This window comes from Neofelis nebulosa, chromosome 13, assembly GCF_028018385.1.
Source record: "Neofelis nebulosa isolate mNeoNeb1 chromosome 13, mNeoNeb1.pri, whole genome shotgun sequence".
In the NCBI taxonomy this organism is placed as follows: Eukaryota; Metazoa; Chordata; class Mammalia; order Carnivora; family Felidae; genus Neofelis; species Neofelis nebulosa.
In genome coordinates, this window is record NC_080794.1 from 57,360,152 (window position 1) to 57,377,526 (window position 17,375).

Consider the following 17,375-nt stretch of genomic DNA (forward strand, 5'->3'; position numbering starts at 1 on the left):
GATCCTGACCCCAGCTTCACCAACCATGTCAACAAATTACTTGGACAAACTGGTTAACTACTTCAGGTTCTGTAAAATGAGAACATTGGGTAAGAGGATCACAAGTCTCTTCCAAGGTCTAACATTACATGATTCTGTATCATAATGTGCCAAATCCACTCAAAGACTTGTTAACTGTCAGTAGAATTCCATGGCTACTTAAGTTATTCTTTATCAGCTACCTATATTCTTTTATAAAGAGTCATGACTGAAAGGCTTATAAAGCTGTATGTATATGTTCACTGCAGCACTGTTTATAACGAAAACTGGAAATGACCTAAACATCCCTGAGCATGTAAATGTTATGACATGTCTATACATTAGAATTTTATGGGATCATTAATAAGAGAGAGAAGTCTATGCACTCATATGAAAATATCTCAAAGCTCTATTAAGTGAGAACTGCAGGCAATCTCGTTATTTTTTTTTTAAGATTTTATCTTTAAGTAATCTCTCTACCCAACGTGGGGCTCAAGCTCACAACCCTGAGATCAAGAGTCACATGCTCTACCAACTGAGTGAGCCAGGCGGCCCTCAGTTATTTTTTTAACAGATATATATATATGTAATATATATATATATATATATATATATATATGTAAGTATACTAACAAAATTCCACTTTTGAAAGTATAACAAGAAATGACTTAAGGTGAGATCTTTGAGGAGAGGATATTGTCATCACAGGACGGGAGGGAAAAAAACCCCTGATTTCCATTTTATACCCATGTGGGATAAAATTTTTCCCCTGTACACATATTTCTATTATTCAGAAAATTAAAGGGCACCTGACTGGCTCAGTCCATTGAATAAGAGGCTCTTGATCTCAGGGTTGTGAGTTTGAGCCCCACGTTGGCTATAAAGATAAAATCTTTAAAAAAAAAAAATCAAAACGTGAAAAAAGGTTATCTTTTTATAAACAAGATAACCAACTACTCACCTTGATTCTGTCTCCTCAAGAATAGGTTATTTATAAATAGTATAAACATTCATCACTTGTTACTGTCAGGAAGCATTTGGATCAAGTAAGAAATTTCCCTTGATATTCTATGACCCATTTTGAACTTTTCCATGAACTCTTTAGAGAGCACTTAACCACTATTTGAGATTTGCCTTTCTATAGTACAAAATTCTCTTTTAAACTTATGAATGCGGGCATTTGCACTTTATTTATAAAATGTACATATTTTTGCTTCAAAATTTTTGACATGTATGCAGGACCTCGAAATGTCCAGAGCCAAATAAAAGGCAGACCAGTGGCTGCTTGTTACTTGACATGTGAAGTCAGGAATGGAATGCATATATTTAGGGCAAGAGATGTAAGAGATCTCTTTATCCACAGATGGAACATGGGACTTGAAACAAGGTGGGCAGTAAGCAAAGGTTTATCAACCTGAAGTGCTGAGAACAGCAAGGCCCTTTACAACAAGGTCCTACCAGGTGTGCCCTTGAAGTATTTCTATCCTAAAAGCGTAAGTTCACAATGTAGCTTTATAAAGGTAAAGCAGCCATACAATACTGCAGTCTGTCTTCTCACTAAGCAGTGAGCTACCAGACAGGGAACAGAGTCCCTTTGTCTTTACATCATGGGGACTTGGCAATCCCAGTGTTTGTACTTGATAGTTACCTATTTGCCAAGTTTCCAGGTAATTAGTGCTGCCACAACTAGAGGGATGGTCCCATGGGAGAACAGAGAAAAACTTTTTTGTCCCTTTGTGACAGAGATCCTTCCACATGGTTACTCTTTCTCTCCCCTCATCCTAGAAGAAGGAGCGGATTTTCTATTAATCCTCTGAGAGATCCTGTTTCCTCCTCAAACCTTTTACACTGCAAGGACACTTCTCCCAGGGCCCCTAATCAAGTCCACTGAACTGAGCACAAGTCAGTCACTCTAGGAGAGTGATGTGTGTACAATCGAGGAACTGAAGTGTCTGTTTCTCTTAGACACTCTCACTTCCACTAAACAGAGAACACTGAAGGCAGGCTTCCCGCCTGATTCATCTGTTGTCATTATTACTTGTCCAATTAAGTGCTTACTGAAATCAAGTGCTTTTTGTCTCAATACAACATAGACAAAAATACTCCCAGGACTAGGCTCTAAATACCAAGTGATATTTAACACTCTAGACCTAGTTACCGTTAGCAAGCACACAGAATTAAAGATATACTTTTTTTTTTTAATTGGCTTTACTTCTTGGACCCATTTTATAGCTTGGTTCTTGTTACCAACTTAAAATGTATTTGGTTGTTTATTTCCTACCTACAAAAAGTCACATTTGCCAAAAGTAGAAAACTTACCACAAATACAAAAAGAAGAAAACAAAAGTCGCTCATAATCTCATGATTATGGGAAGCTAAAAATAGCTACCATTTATGGAGCATTTGCTGTGCCAAGCATTATGCTAAACACTTTTTCTGCATTATCTTGATTAAACCTCACAACAGGTATGAGGTAGCACAACTTCATTTTAAAAAAGCAAAACTAAAGGTCGGAGATCTGAAGTAACTTTGTTAGCTCACAGCCACATGGCTAAGTAGGTGGTATATCTGGAATTCAAACCCAAGTTGTCAGAGTCTAGAGTGTCAGTTCTAAACTGCGATATCACATTAAATTTCTAGTATATGTTTTTCTATTTTGTCTTATGTATATACCACATATGTCTATTAAAAATAATTTTTTATAAATCCCCAAATGGGATCATACAGCACATAGTTTTTATAGAGTGTTTTCGTTTTCTACTGGACATACATATTTACCATGTGCATATGATGTGTCGAACACTAACTCAGGCACTGGTGGCAAAGAGTGAACAAAACAGTTTCTATTCTCAAGTAAATTACTTTCTAGTGCAGTGGGCAATGAAAATGAATAGTATTTCAGGTGGTAATAAATGTTATAAAGAAAAATAAAGCAGGTAGGAGAAGAGAAAGTGGGAAAAGAGATGCTATTTTCTATAAGATGACCTATTACATAGCTATAACATCATTATTTAACCTATCTTCAATTAATGAACAATCAGATTGTTTCTAACTTTTTGCTAATAAACACTATACTGACAGAAACATTCTAGTGCATCACCTTTTTGGACAACTCTAGTTATTTCCTCAGATTGCATTTCTAGAAGTAAAAATAAACTTTTTAAGGATGATGCATCTTGTTAAACTGTCCTCCAGAAGTCTAGAGGAACTGCATAAATTGTATACACTACCACCAATACAAAAGGGCACTGCTCCTCCATAATGAGTATTACTTGAAAACAAAAACAAAATTATGGTAATTTAACAGAAAGAAACACTTTATTATCTTTAGTTAATCTGCATTAAAATTTTTTTAATGTTTATTTATTTTTGAGAAAGAGGGAGACAGAGTGTGAATGGGGGAGTGTCAGAGAGAGAGGGAGACACAGAATTCAAGGCAGGCTCCAGGCTCAGCTGTCAGCACAGAGCTTTACGCAGGACTCAAACTCACAAACTGTGAGATCATAACCTGAGCTGAAGTCAGATGCTCAACTGAATGAGCCACCCAGGCACCCCTAGTTAATCTGCATTTAAAAAGTCAAATCTTTGGGGTGCCTGAGTGACTCAGTCAGTTAAGCGTCCAACTTTAGCTCAGGTCATGATCTCGTGGTTTGTGAGTTCGAGTCTGTGTTGGACTCTGTGCTGACAGCTCAGAGCCTAAAACTTGCTTTGGATTCTGTATATCCCTCTCTCTCTGCCCCTCCCCACTCATGTTGTCTTTCTCTCTCTCATTCAAAAATAAATAAAAACATAAAAAATTAAAAAAAAAATGTCAAACCTTTATATGGACGGAGCCCAAGTGTCCATCGACAGATGAACAGATAAAGAAGATACAGTACAAATCTACAACGGATTACTCAGCCATAAAAGAGAGTGAAATCTTGCAATTTGCAACATGGGTTGAGCTAGAGAGTATTATGCTAAGTGAAATAAGTCAGCCAGAGAAAGACAAATGCCGTATGATTTCACTCATGTAGAATTTAAGAAATAAAACAAACAAGCAAAGGGGGGGAGAAAAAGGTAGAGAGACAGACACAAATCAAGAAAAAGACTTTTAACTATAGAGACCACACTGATGGAGCTAGGGAGGTGGGGAGGGGTGGCGAGAAATGGGTGAAACAGGTGATAGGGATTAAGGAGTGTACTTTTGTTGTGATGAACACCATGTGATATATGGAACTGTTAAGTCACTGTATTGTACACCTGAAATTAATATAATACTATATATTAACCAACTTGAATTAAAATAAAAACTTAAAAAAAAAAAACTTTAGGGGCGCCCAGGTGGCTCAGTCGGTTAAGCGTCCAACTTCGGCTCGGTCACGATCTCACAGTTCGTGGGTTCGAGCCCCGCGTTGGGCTCTATGCCCATGGCTCAGAGCCTGGAGCCTGTTTCAGATTCTGTGTCTCCCTCTCTCTCTGCCCCTCCCCTGTTCATGCTCTGTCTCTGTCTCAAAAATAAATAAACATTAAGAAAAAAATTTTTAATAAGTAAATAACTTTAAAAAATAAAATTAAAAAATAATTACGTAAATATAAAGTCAAACCTTTGTTGTATGTATTTCAAATTGTTTTCCCAGTGTACCATCATCTGCCTCTTTTTTTTCCCATCTGGCTTTTAATCTCGTTTCTAGTTTTCTGAATTGTTATAAGATCAAATCTGTTCATCTTTTCCTTTATACTACCTTTCTTTGCTTTTATATGTGATTTATATTTCCCTCAGGTCTCCATTTTAAATCATCTGTACTTCTTCTTAGAATATAGAGTTAAAAACAAAATTCCTCTCCACATATTCTCCAACAAGGAGATCATTTTCTAAAGCCTCTCAGCAGATAAAAGACCGTACCTTATATCCTTTCAAAGTATATTCTTATATACAAATGGAAAACTTAGATTATCCAATTCTATGAAAAATTTCAAGGATTCTTACCTCGACCTAACACACAAATTGCCATCAAGTTTGATGAATAATAAGTAGAATGGAATTTCAGTAGTTCTTGCCTTACATCAATGCCTTCTTGGTTTGGTCTAGTCTCCAAAGTATATTTGTTTCCTGAAAAGGAAGAAAAACATTTCTTAGAAAAGGAAAAATACATGGACTTTAAAGTTCTATTACTCACATTGCTGTAAAGTAAACTTAAAAAAACAAGAGTTCAAACTAACAGATATAATGATTAGTTAATATGCCTGAAAGTAAGCTGGATAAACAGGATAGAATAGTACAAATTAGTAACATTTTAAACTATAGAGAGTTTTCCCTCAGGAACTTAAAGTGCTTTATGAAAATTATACACCTTAAAATCCCTATGAGATAGTAGATATTATGAGCACTCATAAGACAAAATGAGATCTACATGGCCTCCATTCACACTTACTTTAATTTTCAATTCCCTATGTACTCCATAATTAATTGAGGAGAGTCCTTGAGGGATCTTTTCGGAACTTACCAAGTTACTTGTGGAAAGAAATGTACTATTCTTGGCTGAAGCATTAAATTTGTGATGCGAATTCTCATGGATTTGATCTAGACTGGTAAAAATAGGATGCAATGCTATTTTTGTAAGTCTCAAGCAATGTATATAGTGTACCACTATGAGATCTCATGAAATTTAATAACTCAATTAGGGTGAAGCATGCAAGTCAAAAGCAAATGGTCACAATCTGTAAGCACTACCTTTCTAACAAAAATCTTGCAATTTAGGGACAGAGAGACAGAATTCTAATGACTGCTGTCTCCCCCAAAATGGCACCTTGACTAGAAATATCCTCAAATCCTAAAATATCCTAAAAATCCTAAATAGCTTTTATTTATTTTCATCTGCAGAGATGAAACTATGGCAGAACACATTCTTTATATGTCCCCTCCCCCCAATTGGGTCATTAGAATGGCTGCTGAATTGGCATGTGAAGAGTCCCTCTCCTCCTGAATCTGGGTATCTAGAGAGAGCCACCAGATGGCGTTCCTAAATCCATTGTTTAGCACTGTACAGCTGCGTAGTCCTGAGCCAAGATTCACGCCTGAATGCTTGAATCAACAGATCTAGTGGAGAGTGTGTGCAAACAACAGCCTAGCAAGAGCTCATTAACCTTTTTCTAGTCACAAAAGGATCAGATATGCTCATATTCACTAGCAGTAGCTTGCTAGTCAAGTTTTCAGGTTCTTAACAAATCCTCTCAAGTTCACACTAAAGATGTGTTCTACTTGGGGTCCTGAGACATCCCTTCACTTTACCTGAGGGACTCAGGTGTTTTTAAAAGTATTCAGAAGAAAAAGCACTTTTTCCTGGGTAATGGTTTGAAGTTCTCTCATATTAAGATAAAACTAGATGGTGCCTTTCTTTTATACTAATAGAAGATTCCAACAGCCTCAATTCCAGAGGGACTACTCCATACAGCTTCTTTAGTCATTTACTCTGCCAAGCTCAGATTCCTACAATATGTGAACTAAGAATGACAAACTGAGAGACTCAAATCTGGAGAAATTTAGTTTTATTTTAACAGGCTATAAATGTGATAGTGTGAGACCAAGACCAGATTTTTGTCTAAATGTGATCTGATTTGCCTATTCACAATCAGGTCAATATTCTGGGTTAAAAAAACAAAACAAAACAAAAAACCCTCAAATCAAAGCTTATGAAGACCAAGATCAAGGCCCCATTTAGAACTGAAAAGTTCCTTCAGGTTGACCAGCTCTAACACATTCTGCTTGGATTTTAATGTATCTGAATATCCTACCATTCTAGTTCCTATCCTTTATCTTTAGACCCACTTTAAAAATAGAGGTAAAGTAGGAACATACCCCAAACATAATAAAACACAGATCATGGCAAAACACTGGCAATGCTATATTCAAACGAGCCAAAGAACCCGACAGAATACTAGACAGCAAAGAGAATGAACAACCTACTGTTTATACACAACAGTATGGATTAAGTTCACAACCTTAAGGTTGAATGAAAGAAGCCAGACACAAAGAGGATACACTTTTTCATTTCATTTATACAAAGCAAAAAAACAGACAAAACTAATCTGGGTTATGAGAAGCCAGACAGAGGTTACCCTTAAGGGATGGACAGTGACTACAAAGAGGCAGAAAGACGGCCAGTGAGGTGCAGTTAATGTTCTGTTTCTTCACTGTCTGCTGGTTCCGTATTGTGCTGTTTTTGAAAATTCAAGGGTTCATACATAAGTAATAGTAGTACATTAATTTAACTGATTCTTCAAATAGCAGCAAAGGTAAAAACAGGAATAATTTATCAGAACCACACACACTTTCCTGCAAATTTACTTCAACAAAAAGTTAAAAGAAAAAAAAAGAGCCAAAGAAGCCATTATCAACAACAGTCTAGCTCACCTGAGGTCCAAAATCTTAATGATACAGGATCTCTGACCAAACTGCTAAACAGAGGCTCAATCACATTTGCTCAATCTATTTGCTATAAAGAGATACCATTCTATGAATCTACATACTCATTTCTTTGCTGCCTACACGTTTTCAGTTTTTCTAATATGTGATGACAGTAGGAAATTATGGTCCATTTGGGAACACAGCCCAGATGGCTGTTTCATATCCTTAGAGGTACCTGAATTAGAAAGAGGAAGAGGTTCTCCACTATGACTCTCTTGGGATCAGGATAATCAGCTCTCAATCCATTGACAGAGAAACATGGATACCAGGTACAAATGAGCCAACCAAAAAATTTTCTTAATAATTTTTAAGAATAAATACATACATACAAAGCATTTTATTTGGCAAGTGGCTGAAGAAGATGTCAAAGATTCAAAGCATAAGAAAGAACTGACTGGCATACCATCACTGGCTTGAAGAGAGAGGGGACTACATAGCAGGGAATGCAGGTGATATTTAGGAGCTCGGAGCAGCTGAGCATGGAAATGGTAAAAAGGAACTGAATTTTGCCAATGGTTAAGAATGATGTTGAAAGATGTTTTTCCCCCAGAGCCTTCAGAAGGAAACTTTATGTGGTCAGTATCTTGATTACAGCCTTGTGATGCCCTGAGCAGGGAATCCCATGCCATGTCAGACTTCTGACCTACAAAACTATGAGCTAATAAATGGGCGCTGTTTAAACACACACACACACACACACACACACACACACACACACACACACACACACCTCAAAAACAAATGGGGCAAAGACTCCATCTTGCTATTAAGTTTATTAACCCTTTTATAACAAATCCTTTAAAAGAGTTAACTAAAAACAGGAAGGCTAGCTGGTAGAATTTCTCAAGAAATAGACAACAAAATGAAAGGAAAAGCAGGGCATAATGTACAGAACTTCAGAATCAGTCCTTGAATCACCAGGTGAACTCTGTCGGTGTTGGGGCCATGACCCTTAGGTAGGGAGGAACAGGCACTGGCTTTGGTGTTCACAGAGCTCTCATCTAATCCAGCTTCAGCCATCTTCTGGTTGCATGACCTTAAACAAGTCACTTTACTTCTCTTAGGTTCAGTATCAATTCTTACATTGGTAGGTTTACACCAAATTAGAAAAAAAAAACAAAAAACGCATGTAGACAAGCTTAAGAGTAATATTTCACATTCAATAAATAGCAAAAATATGAAAGCCTGATGATGTCAAGTGCTGTTTAGGGATGTGGAGAAATGAGAACTCAGCCACTACAAGATAAAGTGTATTTTATTTTATTTTATTTTTTTTTTTTTTAAATTTTTTTTTTCAACATTTTTTTATTTATTTTTGGGACAGAGAGAGACAGAGCATGAACGGGGGAGGGGCAGAGAGAGAGGGAGACACAGAATCGGAAACAGGCTCCAGGCTCCGAGCCATCAGCCCAGAGCCTGACGCGGGGCTCGAACTCACGGACCGCGAGATCGTGACCTGGCTGAAGTCGGACGCTTAACCGACTGCGCCACCCAGGCGCCCCGATAAAGTGTATTTTAAATCAACCACTATAAGCAACAACTTGACAATATTTATTGAATGTGAAGATGTACATATCCTACTACACAGTAATTCCACTGCTGGACACGTGTACCCTAAAGAACTGTGTGCAAGGACATATGTACAAGAATGCTTATAGCAGCACTATTCCATTAACAGGAAGATAGATAAAAGAGTGATATATTCAGTGAATTTTTCAAATAGCAGCAATAAAAATTTAAAAACTTAACCAGAGGCACATTCACCAATATGGAGAACTCTTACAAATATAATGGTGAATAAAAAAATACAAGTGGCAGAGATTACTCACAATAAAATGCCATTTTTGTAAAACTAAAAACTATACAACATATTGCTTAGAGATAAATACATGACTAGAGATATTAAAAAAACAAACAAACAAACATGGTAATAGTAGTCACCAAACAAACTTAAGACAGTAGTTACCTCCCAGAAGCAGGGGGGAAACAGCACATGAAGAAGGGCACATCAGATGCCCAAACTGTATTTGTAACACTCTGCGTCTTTAAGTAATATGTAGGAATGATCTGGTAAATGGTTTTGAACCTACCTCTTTTATGACAGTTAATGAATCTGTAAAAAGTTTAAAGTACTTAATACTTCATGTATAACAAAATAAACACACAATAAACAACAGCTACTGCTGTTATGATGTGAATTGTAGGAGAGACTCCTGGCTTCTGAGAATATCACAGAAATGGTGGCACTGAAGTAGAGAAGAAAGCTCAGTAAATGGTCTAGATAACTTTCTTCTACCTAAGAATCCATGGTGGAGAACACTGTGAATATGGCTGGGAAAACAAATACCAGTTCAGTCTCTAGACACATACTGTCCTAATTTAGTGCTAACTCAGCTAGGTCATTTGTATCAAACTGAAATGCTGCTACCAAAATCCTGAATCTTACCTTTCTGGCTCTGTTACCATTACAGTGAGCTCCAGCAGTGGACTGAGGATATCAGGGTTGCTGACTGGAACCCTTCTACTCTGGGCCTGCTGGAGAGAGCACTGGCTTGGCAGCTGGAAGATTCAGGGTTTCTTGTCCTGACTCCATCACATATCAATTAAACAACCTTGGAAAAGTCTCCCAACATCTCCAAGGGGTCATTTATTTGGTCGGCAAAATAGGACCAACATGGATACAGGCCCAATTGTTAAGAGCTAGGGCTCAACACCCCCCCTGCCCCCCACCGCCGCCTCCATTTCCTAGCTGTGAGATACAGGCAAGTTTCTCAACCTTGCTAGGCCCCAGTTTCCTTATTTGTAACATAGAATAATAAAAGCACCAACCTCAGAGGATTGCTAGGAGGATTATTTGAATAATAAAGGCTCAGCATAGCGCCTGTCAGACAATAGTTACTTAATATTAACTTGGGTTGTTATGAAGCTTATGAAAAGTGATAATGGATATGAAAAAGGTTGTATAAATTATAAAGCTCAGTAAATGCTAGCCTACATTTTCATTGCAACAACTACTTTAAATACTATTAAAAAGAAAAAAGCTTACAAACTCAGTACTAATGTATACAAATACCAAATACCATATTTCAAGAAAAAGAATTTATTTTCCTGGAAAATTCTGAAGCCAAGCATATATATCTTATCATGTACGAAAGACTGAGTTTGAAGTTTTAGAAATCTGTTTTAGAAACTAGAGCCGTCTTGGAGCGCCTGGGTGGCTCAGTTAGTTGAGCGTCTGACTTCGGCTCAGGTCATGATCTCACAGCTCATCAGTTCTAGCCCCGCGTCGGACTCTGTGCTGACAGCTCGGAGCCTGGATCCTGCTTCAGATCTGTGTCTCCCTTTCTCTCTGCCCCTAACCCACTCACATTCTGTCTCTGTCTCTCTCAAAGTAAATAAACATTAAAAAAATTTTTTAAGTAGAAACTAGAGCCATCTCCAACTGTATGTGTGATAAGGCTCTCATGGAAGGTCAACTTGCTAGTTAAAACGATGAAAATCTTAAGTGTTTTCTGAAATCCCAAGATTCTAAAAGTCATGTTAATATATCTATAGCTAATTACTTGGAAGTACAGTTGACCCTTGAACAACATGGGTTTGAATTCATGGATCCACTCACCTGTGGATTTTTTCCAATAAATACAGTACTTGTATAAATAAATACAATTCAGTAAAGACTATAAATGTATTTTCTCTTATGATTTTAACATTTTCTTTTCTCTAGCTTACTTTATTGTAAGAATACAGTATACAATACATATAACATACAAAATATGGGTTGTTTACATTATTGGTAAGGCTTCTGGTCAACATAAGCTATTAGTAGTAAAGTTTTGTGGGGATTCAAGTTATACATGGGGGGGGCGCCTGGCTGGCTCAGTCATGGGAATGTGTAATTCTTGATCTCAGGGTCATGAGTTTAAGTCCTATGTTGGGTGTACAGATTACTTAAAAATAAATAAACTTAGAGAAAAAAAGTTACACATGGATTTTCAGCTATGGGAAGAGTCAGCACTCTTAACTCCCACACTATTCAAGGGTCAATTGTATTATACATTTTTTTTAAAAAAAAAAAAGCTCTTTCTTGGGGCTCCTGGTTGGCTTAGTCAGTTAAGTGTCTGACTCTTGATTTCTGCTCAAGTCATGATCTCAAGTTCGTGAGATGGAGCCCAACGCTATCAGCACAAGCCTGCTTGGGATTCTCTCTCTGTCTCTGTCTCTGTCTCTCTCTCAATAAGTAAAAATAAATAAAAATTAGGGACACCTGGGTGACTCCATCGGTTGCGTGTCCAACTTTGGCTCAGGTCATGATCTCGCAGTTTGTGGATTCAAGCTCCACATTGGGCTCTGCACTTAGAGCTCAGAGTCTGGAGCCTGCTTCGGATTCTGTCTCCCTCTCTCTATCCCCCAACTCACACACTGTCTTTCTCTCTCCCAAAAATAAACAAACACAAAAAAATTAAAAATAAACAAAAATTAAAAAGCTCTTTGTTCCTGCTACGGCATTCTTCTAAAAATCCTGGAAGGGACTAAAGCCTTTTGAGACATACAAATTTTCCCATAAAATTCTAAAGGGCAATTCTCCTGCACCTGGGTTAGGACATGCAAGGATAAGATGTAAGTTATGAGATGGGACTAGAAATGAAAACCTCATAAATGCCTTAATAAAGCACCTGTATACTTGGTTAATCCAGTTCTAGGTTTCTGTAAATTTCTAATTTTCCATAGACACATACGCTAGCAAGGAAAAAAAAAAGACAATAACAATGAAAAACAGTATCCGTGGAAAAACTTAGGGAATATTAAATGAGTAAGTGGGCTGAAACAATTCAAATATTTGTATAACCAAACAAATGAGTCATCATTCAAGGATGCTAGGGAACCAATTCATTATTTTGAAAACTGTAAATGAAGGGAACGAATCAAGCATTTGTCTTGCTTTTCCTATAACAACTGTACCACTGGGTGGTCAAATAGTAGGAGAAATAAGAGAACTAGAATTAGGGAAGTGACACACTGAGGATGAATGGTTGCAACACTAGACATTATATGACCCTGACAGAAGACCACATCACCACCTAGGAAGTCTTGTCCAAAAACCCCATGAATCTGATCAAGCCTCTATACTCACCTGCCAGTTTGTGGAAATACAGAGGTCAGAGATAGGAATATGCTAAAATATATTGTTGGGGATGCAAGCAGGAAAATCTAGGCTATGAAAAGCTCTATGCAGCAACCAACCTCATCCTTCAATAAATTAATTCCAGGGTGGGGAGGGAAGGGAGATAAGGATGAACCTATACCTACAGAATAAAAGATATTTAAGGACCTATCACTCACTAACATTTGAACATTATGTGGACCCTAATCCAAATAAACTTTTAAAATTACAGGTTTTTATGAGACAACTAGAAATATGAAAACTAGATTGGCTATTAGTGATAATATTGTTTTTAAAAGAGTCCTCATCTTTGAGAGGTATATACTGAAATCTTTGTGAGTGAAGGGATATGCTATCTAGGATCTCTTCAAAACAATACAAGGGGGTGAATGGGAATGTGGATCAGTCTGGACGGGCCAGAAGCAGGGCAATGCATACACGAGATTCATTACAGTATTTGCTTATTTTTGTATGTTTTAAATTCTTCATTTAAGAAGGAGGGAGAGGGGCACCTGGGTGGCTCAGTCGGTTAAGCATCCAACTTTGGCTCAGGTCATGACCTCATGGTTTGTGAGTTCAAGCCACAAGTCAGGCTCTGTGCTGACAGCTCAGAGCCTGGAGCCTGCTTCAGATTTTGGGTCTCCCTCTTGCTCTCCGCCCTGCCCCCACTCATGCTCTATCTCTAAAAAATAAACATTAAAAAAAAATTTTTTTTAAATAAAAGGAGGGAGACAAAGAGAAGGAGGTAAGGGAGGAAAAGTAAATGATTAACTTTTATCAGGATCTGATTTTGTATCATTACCATCATCTCAAGATGGTAATCTTCAGTTATCTTGTTTGCATTTCCTATTTTTCATTTCCAGTCTATTTTCCTGCTCTGTTCCTTCCTTTTCCTATGCAAAGTGTCCTTTGTTATAACTATTCTAACTTGTTTTCTCCAAAAGACACCGGGCTCACTCCTTGGTCCTTTCTTTTTGTCATAGTTCTGGGGGCCAACCTAACATTATGGTAAAGAACACCGGCTTTGAGTTCAGACTGACGTGATATCAAATCCCCGAACCCACAAAGAAAGTTCCACCACCACCCCACCTCCCTCTCCCTGCATGCCCCTCAAGGCCATTCTCTCTCAATACTCATTTCGACATCTGTCACAGGGCATGATGAAATTTCAGTACTGTGGTAAACATTAAGTGAAATCATATTAGGTAGAATACCTACTCAGTGTGTGGCATTTAATACTCATACAATAAATATTAGTTGCTTTTCCTCTTAAACGGCTCTTCCTTTCTTCTGCTTAAGAAAATCCTACCTACCCTTCAGGAGAATTCAGTTTGCATATCCTCTGAGGTCCTGGAGAATTCAATTCCAGGCAACCCTAAGCAGGCAGAATAGAATAGTGATTAAAAGTAACAGATCTGGGTTTAGAGCATGCCCCAGCACTTAAAGCTGAGTGATCACAAGCAATTTATCTTCTCTCAAGTCTTAGTTTACTCATCTATAAAATGGAAATAATAAGGGTACTGGGAATACTGTAAGAATTAAATTAAACAATCCAGGTAAATTACTTAGCACAGCAGTCAATAAAAATTAGTGAGGAGGAGGACAAAGAAGAGATAATGATCCCAGAAAACTAAACCCAAGGTTATACTCCAGTGAAATCCTGGGTGTGTCTTAACTTTCCAACACAACTATAAGCACTTTGAATGTAAAGATACTGGTTACATTTCTTTGCATATTCTAATGTACTTTACATGTAGGGGGGTTAAAAGAAGAATTACTTGTCAACTAAGAGAGAAAGACTCATCTGGGCCAACTTGTAAGACCCTGCTTAAATTCTTATCCTATAGTACAAACTACAAAACATAGTAAATAACTAAGTAACAAACCCCCCTTCTTCCACACGCCCTTCCACTTCACCTTTCATTCCACTTATAAAGGAGTGCCTGTTGTTTCCCCTACCTACTTGACTTCCTTCTTTTATTTTCTTTCCAGCTGCTCCCATCATGTCTGTGGTGTTAGGTTAGAGAAACAGATCACTAAAAAATAACCAGAACTAAGATTTTCTCTTTTCTTTTTCCTTTTCCAAAGTATTTTTTAAAATCCAACTTATTAAACATTATTATAGACCCCAGACTTTTCTCCAACCACTTCACATGGACAACCTCACTTAATTCTCATGTCAACCTGATATGGGAGGAAACTGAGGCCTACAGAAGTTAAGCAACGTGCCCAGTGTCCCTGAGCCTAGCCAGTGGTAGAGCAAATATTTAAATAGAGTGCTGCCCAACTTCGGAGGCCAAACTTTAAATCACCTAGAATATGCTAGTTAGAGGTGGGATTCCTGGCTGAAGTTTGAGGGTAGGAGAGCCATAAAGGGATTCAATGAAGACATGTGTGGAGACAGATTTAACACACAATATCTAGGAAAACAACTTTCAAACAGAGTAACTAACTTGAAACAGAAAAATACTTGCCAGATGTCAGTTTGAGAATGTGAGAACTCTCAGCATGGGAACGAAGATACAAGAAAAAGAATAGTAATTTAAGGGCTTGTCCCACTTGGTTAGACAAAGGTTTGCAAAACCACTTACCAGAACAAGACAGGTAACCTGCAGCTATCTTTTGACACAGATGTGCTTATGCAGTAAACATACAAACAGTCCCCACACACAAAAGGAGGCCTTCTTCTGCTCATCCTGAAAAGTGTCACCCTCTCAGCCTTTCGTTTTTCCATTTGTGATAAATGGGTAAAAGAAATATTTCACATTTATCCTTAAATTTTAAAACTGTGGAATATTTATAAATGTTTAAACATACAGACTTACACCATGTACACCTATGTACTCACCACCCAGTTTTACCACTCTTCACATTTTGCCACATTTTGTTACAAATCTTTCTCCTCCTAGAGATACAGTCTCTCCTGCCTGTCTCTGTCTCCACTCGCAGACATACTAAAGGGAAGTTGGTGTTTAAGCATTCTCATGCACATTTTATACTAGATCATATACATATACAGACATTACGAGATGCAGTATTGGTTTGCCTGTCTTCAAATTTTATAGAAAGCTATCACACAAAACACATTCTGCAACTTGCATTTTGCTCAAAATATTTTGCTCTTTACCTGGTTTCATACATGAGTTCTAGCTCACTCATTTTAGCTTTTATAGAATACTCTACTGTATGCATAGACCAAAATGTATTAATTTATTCAACTGTTGCTGGACATTTAAGTCATTTCCTACTTTTCACTAATTCAAAAAATGCTTCATGAGAATTCTTGTGTATGTTCCCTGTGCGCAATAACTAAAGTTGTTTCTCTCTAGAGTACTTGTGAAGAAATGAATTCCTTGGGTCACTTTATTAGACATTGCCAAATTGTTTTACAAGGTGGATGAACCAATTTATTTTCCCATCAACAGCAACTGAGTTTCTGTTTTCCTGCATCCTCACCATAATCCTCAGTTCCGCCTGACTTTGTTGTTGCCAACCTGATAGGTGTGAAATGGTATCTCAGTGTTTTTATTTTTTAATTATTTATTTTAATTTCCCCCTGATTTTAATGATTTGAGCATCTTTTTTATGTTTACCCAAATACCCTCTTCTGTAAACTCCATATTCATATCCTTTGCCTATTTTTTCTAACGAGCTGTTTTATCTTTTACTTACTTATACAACTTTTTATGTTACATGCTTTGCAAATACCTTCAATGAGTGTATGGATTATCTTTTGCTTTTATGTCTATTGAACAGAAATTTTAAATTTTGATGAAATCAAATTTATCTTTAAACCTATGATTTACCTTTATCTCTAAAAGATACAGTTTGTGATATTAGTATCAGATGTACAATCCAGTGAGTCAACAATTCTATACTCTACTCAGTGTTCGTGTAAGTGTACTCTTAATCCCCTTCACCTATTTCACCCATCCCTCTACCCACCTCTCTTTTGGTGACCATCAGTGTCAGTTTGTCCTCTATAGTTAAGAGTCTGTTTTTTAGTTTATCTCTTTTTTTCTTTTAAGAATGCTTTCCTTAAGATGAAAAAAATCTGTATTTTCTTCTACAAGTTGTAAAGTTTCCTTCCCATAATTAGGTCTAATTGACCTGGAATTTATTTTTATGCATGGTATGACATAAGCATCTAATTTTACTTATTTCTACACAGATAACTAGTTTCTCCTCTCCTCATCTATTTGTAATGTACCTCTGTCTTAGGTCAAATTTCTATGTATGTGTGCTATGTTTCTAGGGTCCATAATCTCTTATCTTCCTGTATTCTTGCAATAGTTCCGCTACTGTAACAACTAGAACAGTAATTCTTGGTATCTGGGAGAATTAGTCCCTTCTTTGTTGTTCTTAGTATCTTAGTTATTCTTGGCCCTTTACTCTTTCTTATTAATTTTATAATCAGATTATCAGGCTCTTCAAACAAACAAAACAAAACTAGGGCTTTCAATTGGCACTGCATTGAATTTGGATAAATTTGGGGTGAATTTACATTTGTGTGATACTGAGGTTACCCATTCATGAACATGGTTTATCTCCCCATTTACTCAGGTATTCTTTTATATCCACTATATATTTCTCACACCTCTTGTTAGATTCATTTCTAAACACCTTAAAGCTACTTTTATACTGTAAATGAAATTATTTTTCCTGTAATGTTTTTCTAAATTAATTACTATGGATACAAAAATACAATTTTGGTGTTTCTTGTCTTTAGGCAACCTGGGTGAATTATCT

General features: G+C 37.0%; 1 protein-coding gene across 7 annotated transcripts in view; it reads right to left on the bottom strand.

The window, feature by feature from the left end:
• Positions 1–17,375, bottom strand: part of IDE (insulin degrading enzyme) — a 155,368-nt gene that overhangs the window by 46,744 nt on the left and 91,249 nt on the right. For 6 of the 7 annotated variants that reach the window (XM_058697171.1, XM_058697168.1, XM_058697167.1 and 3 more), the window contains exon 5: positions 4,988–5,110. In XM_058697171.1, the coding sequence (XP_058553154.1) occupies positions 4,988–5,110 (123 nt within the window). Of the gene's footprint in view, positions 1–4,987; positions 5,111–9,911; positions 10,117–17,375 lie in introns of those variants that run through there. The other variant, XM_058697173.1, reaches the window with a different exon arrangement.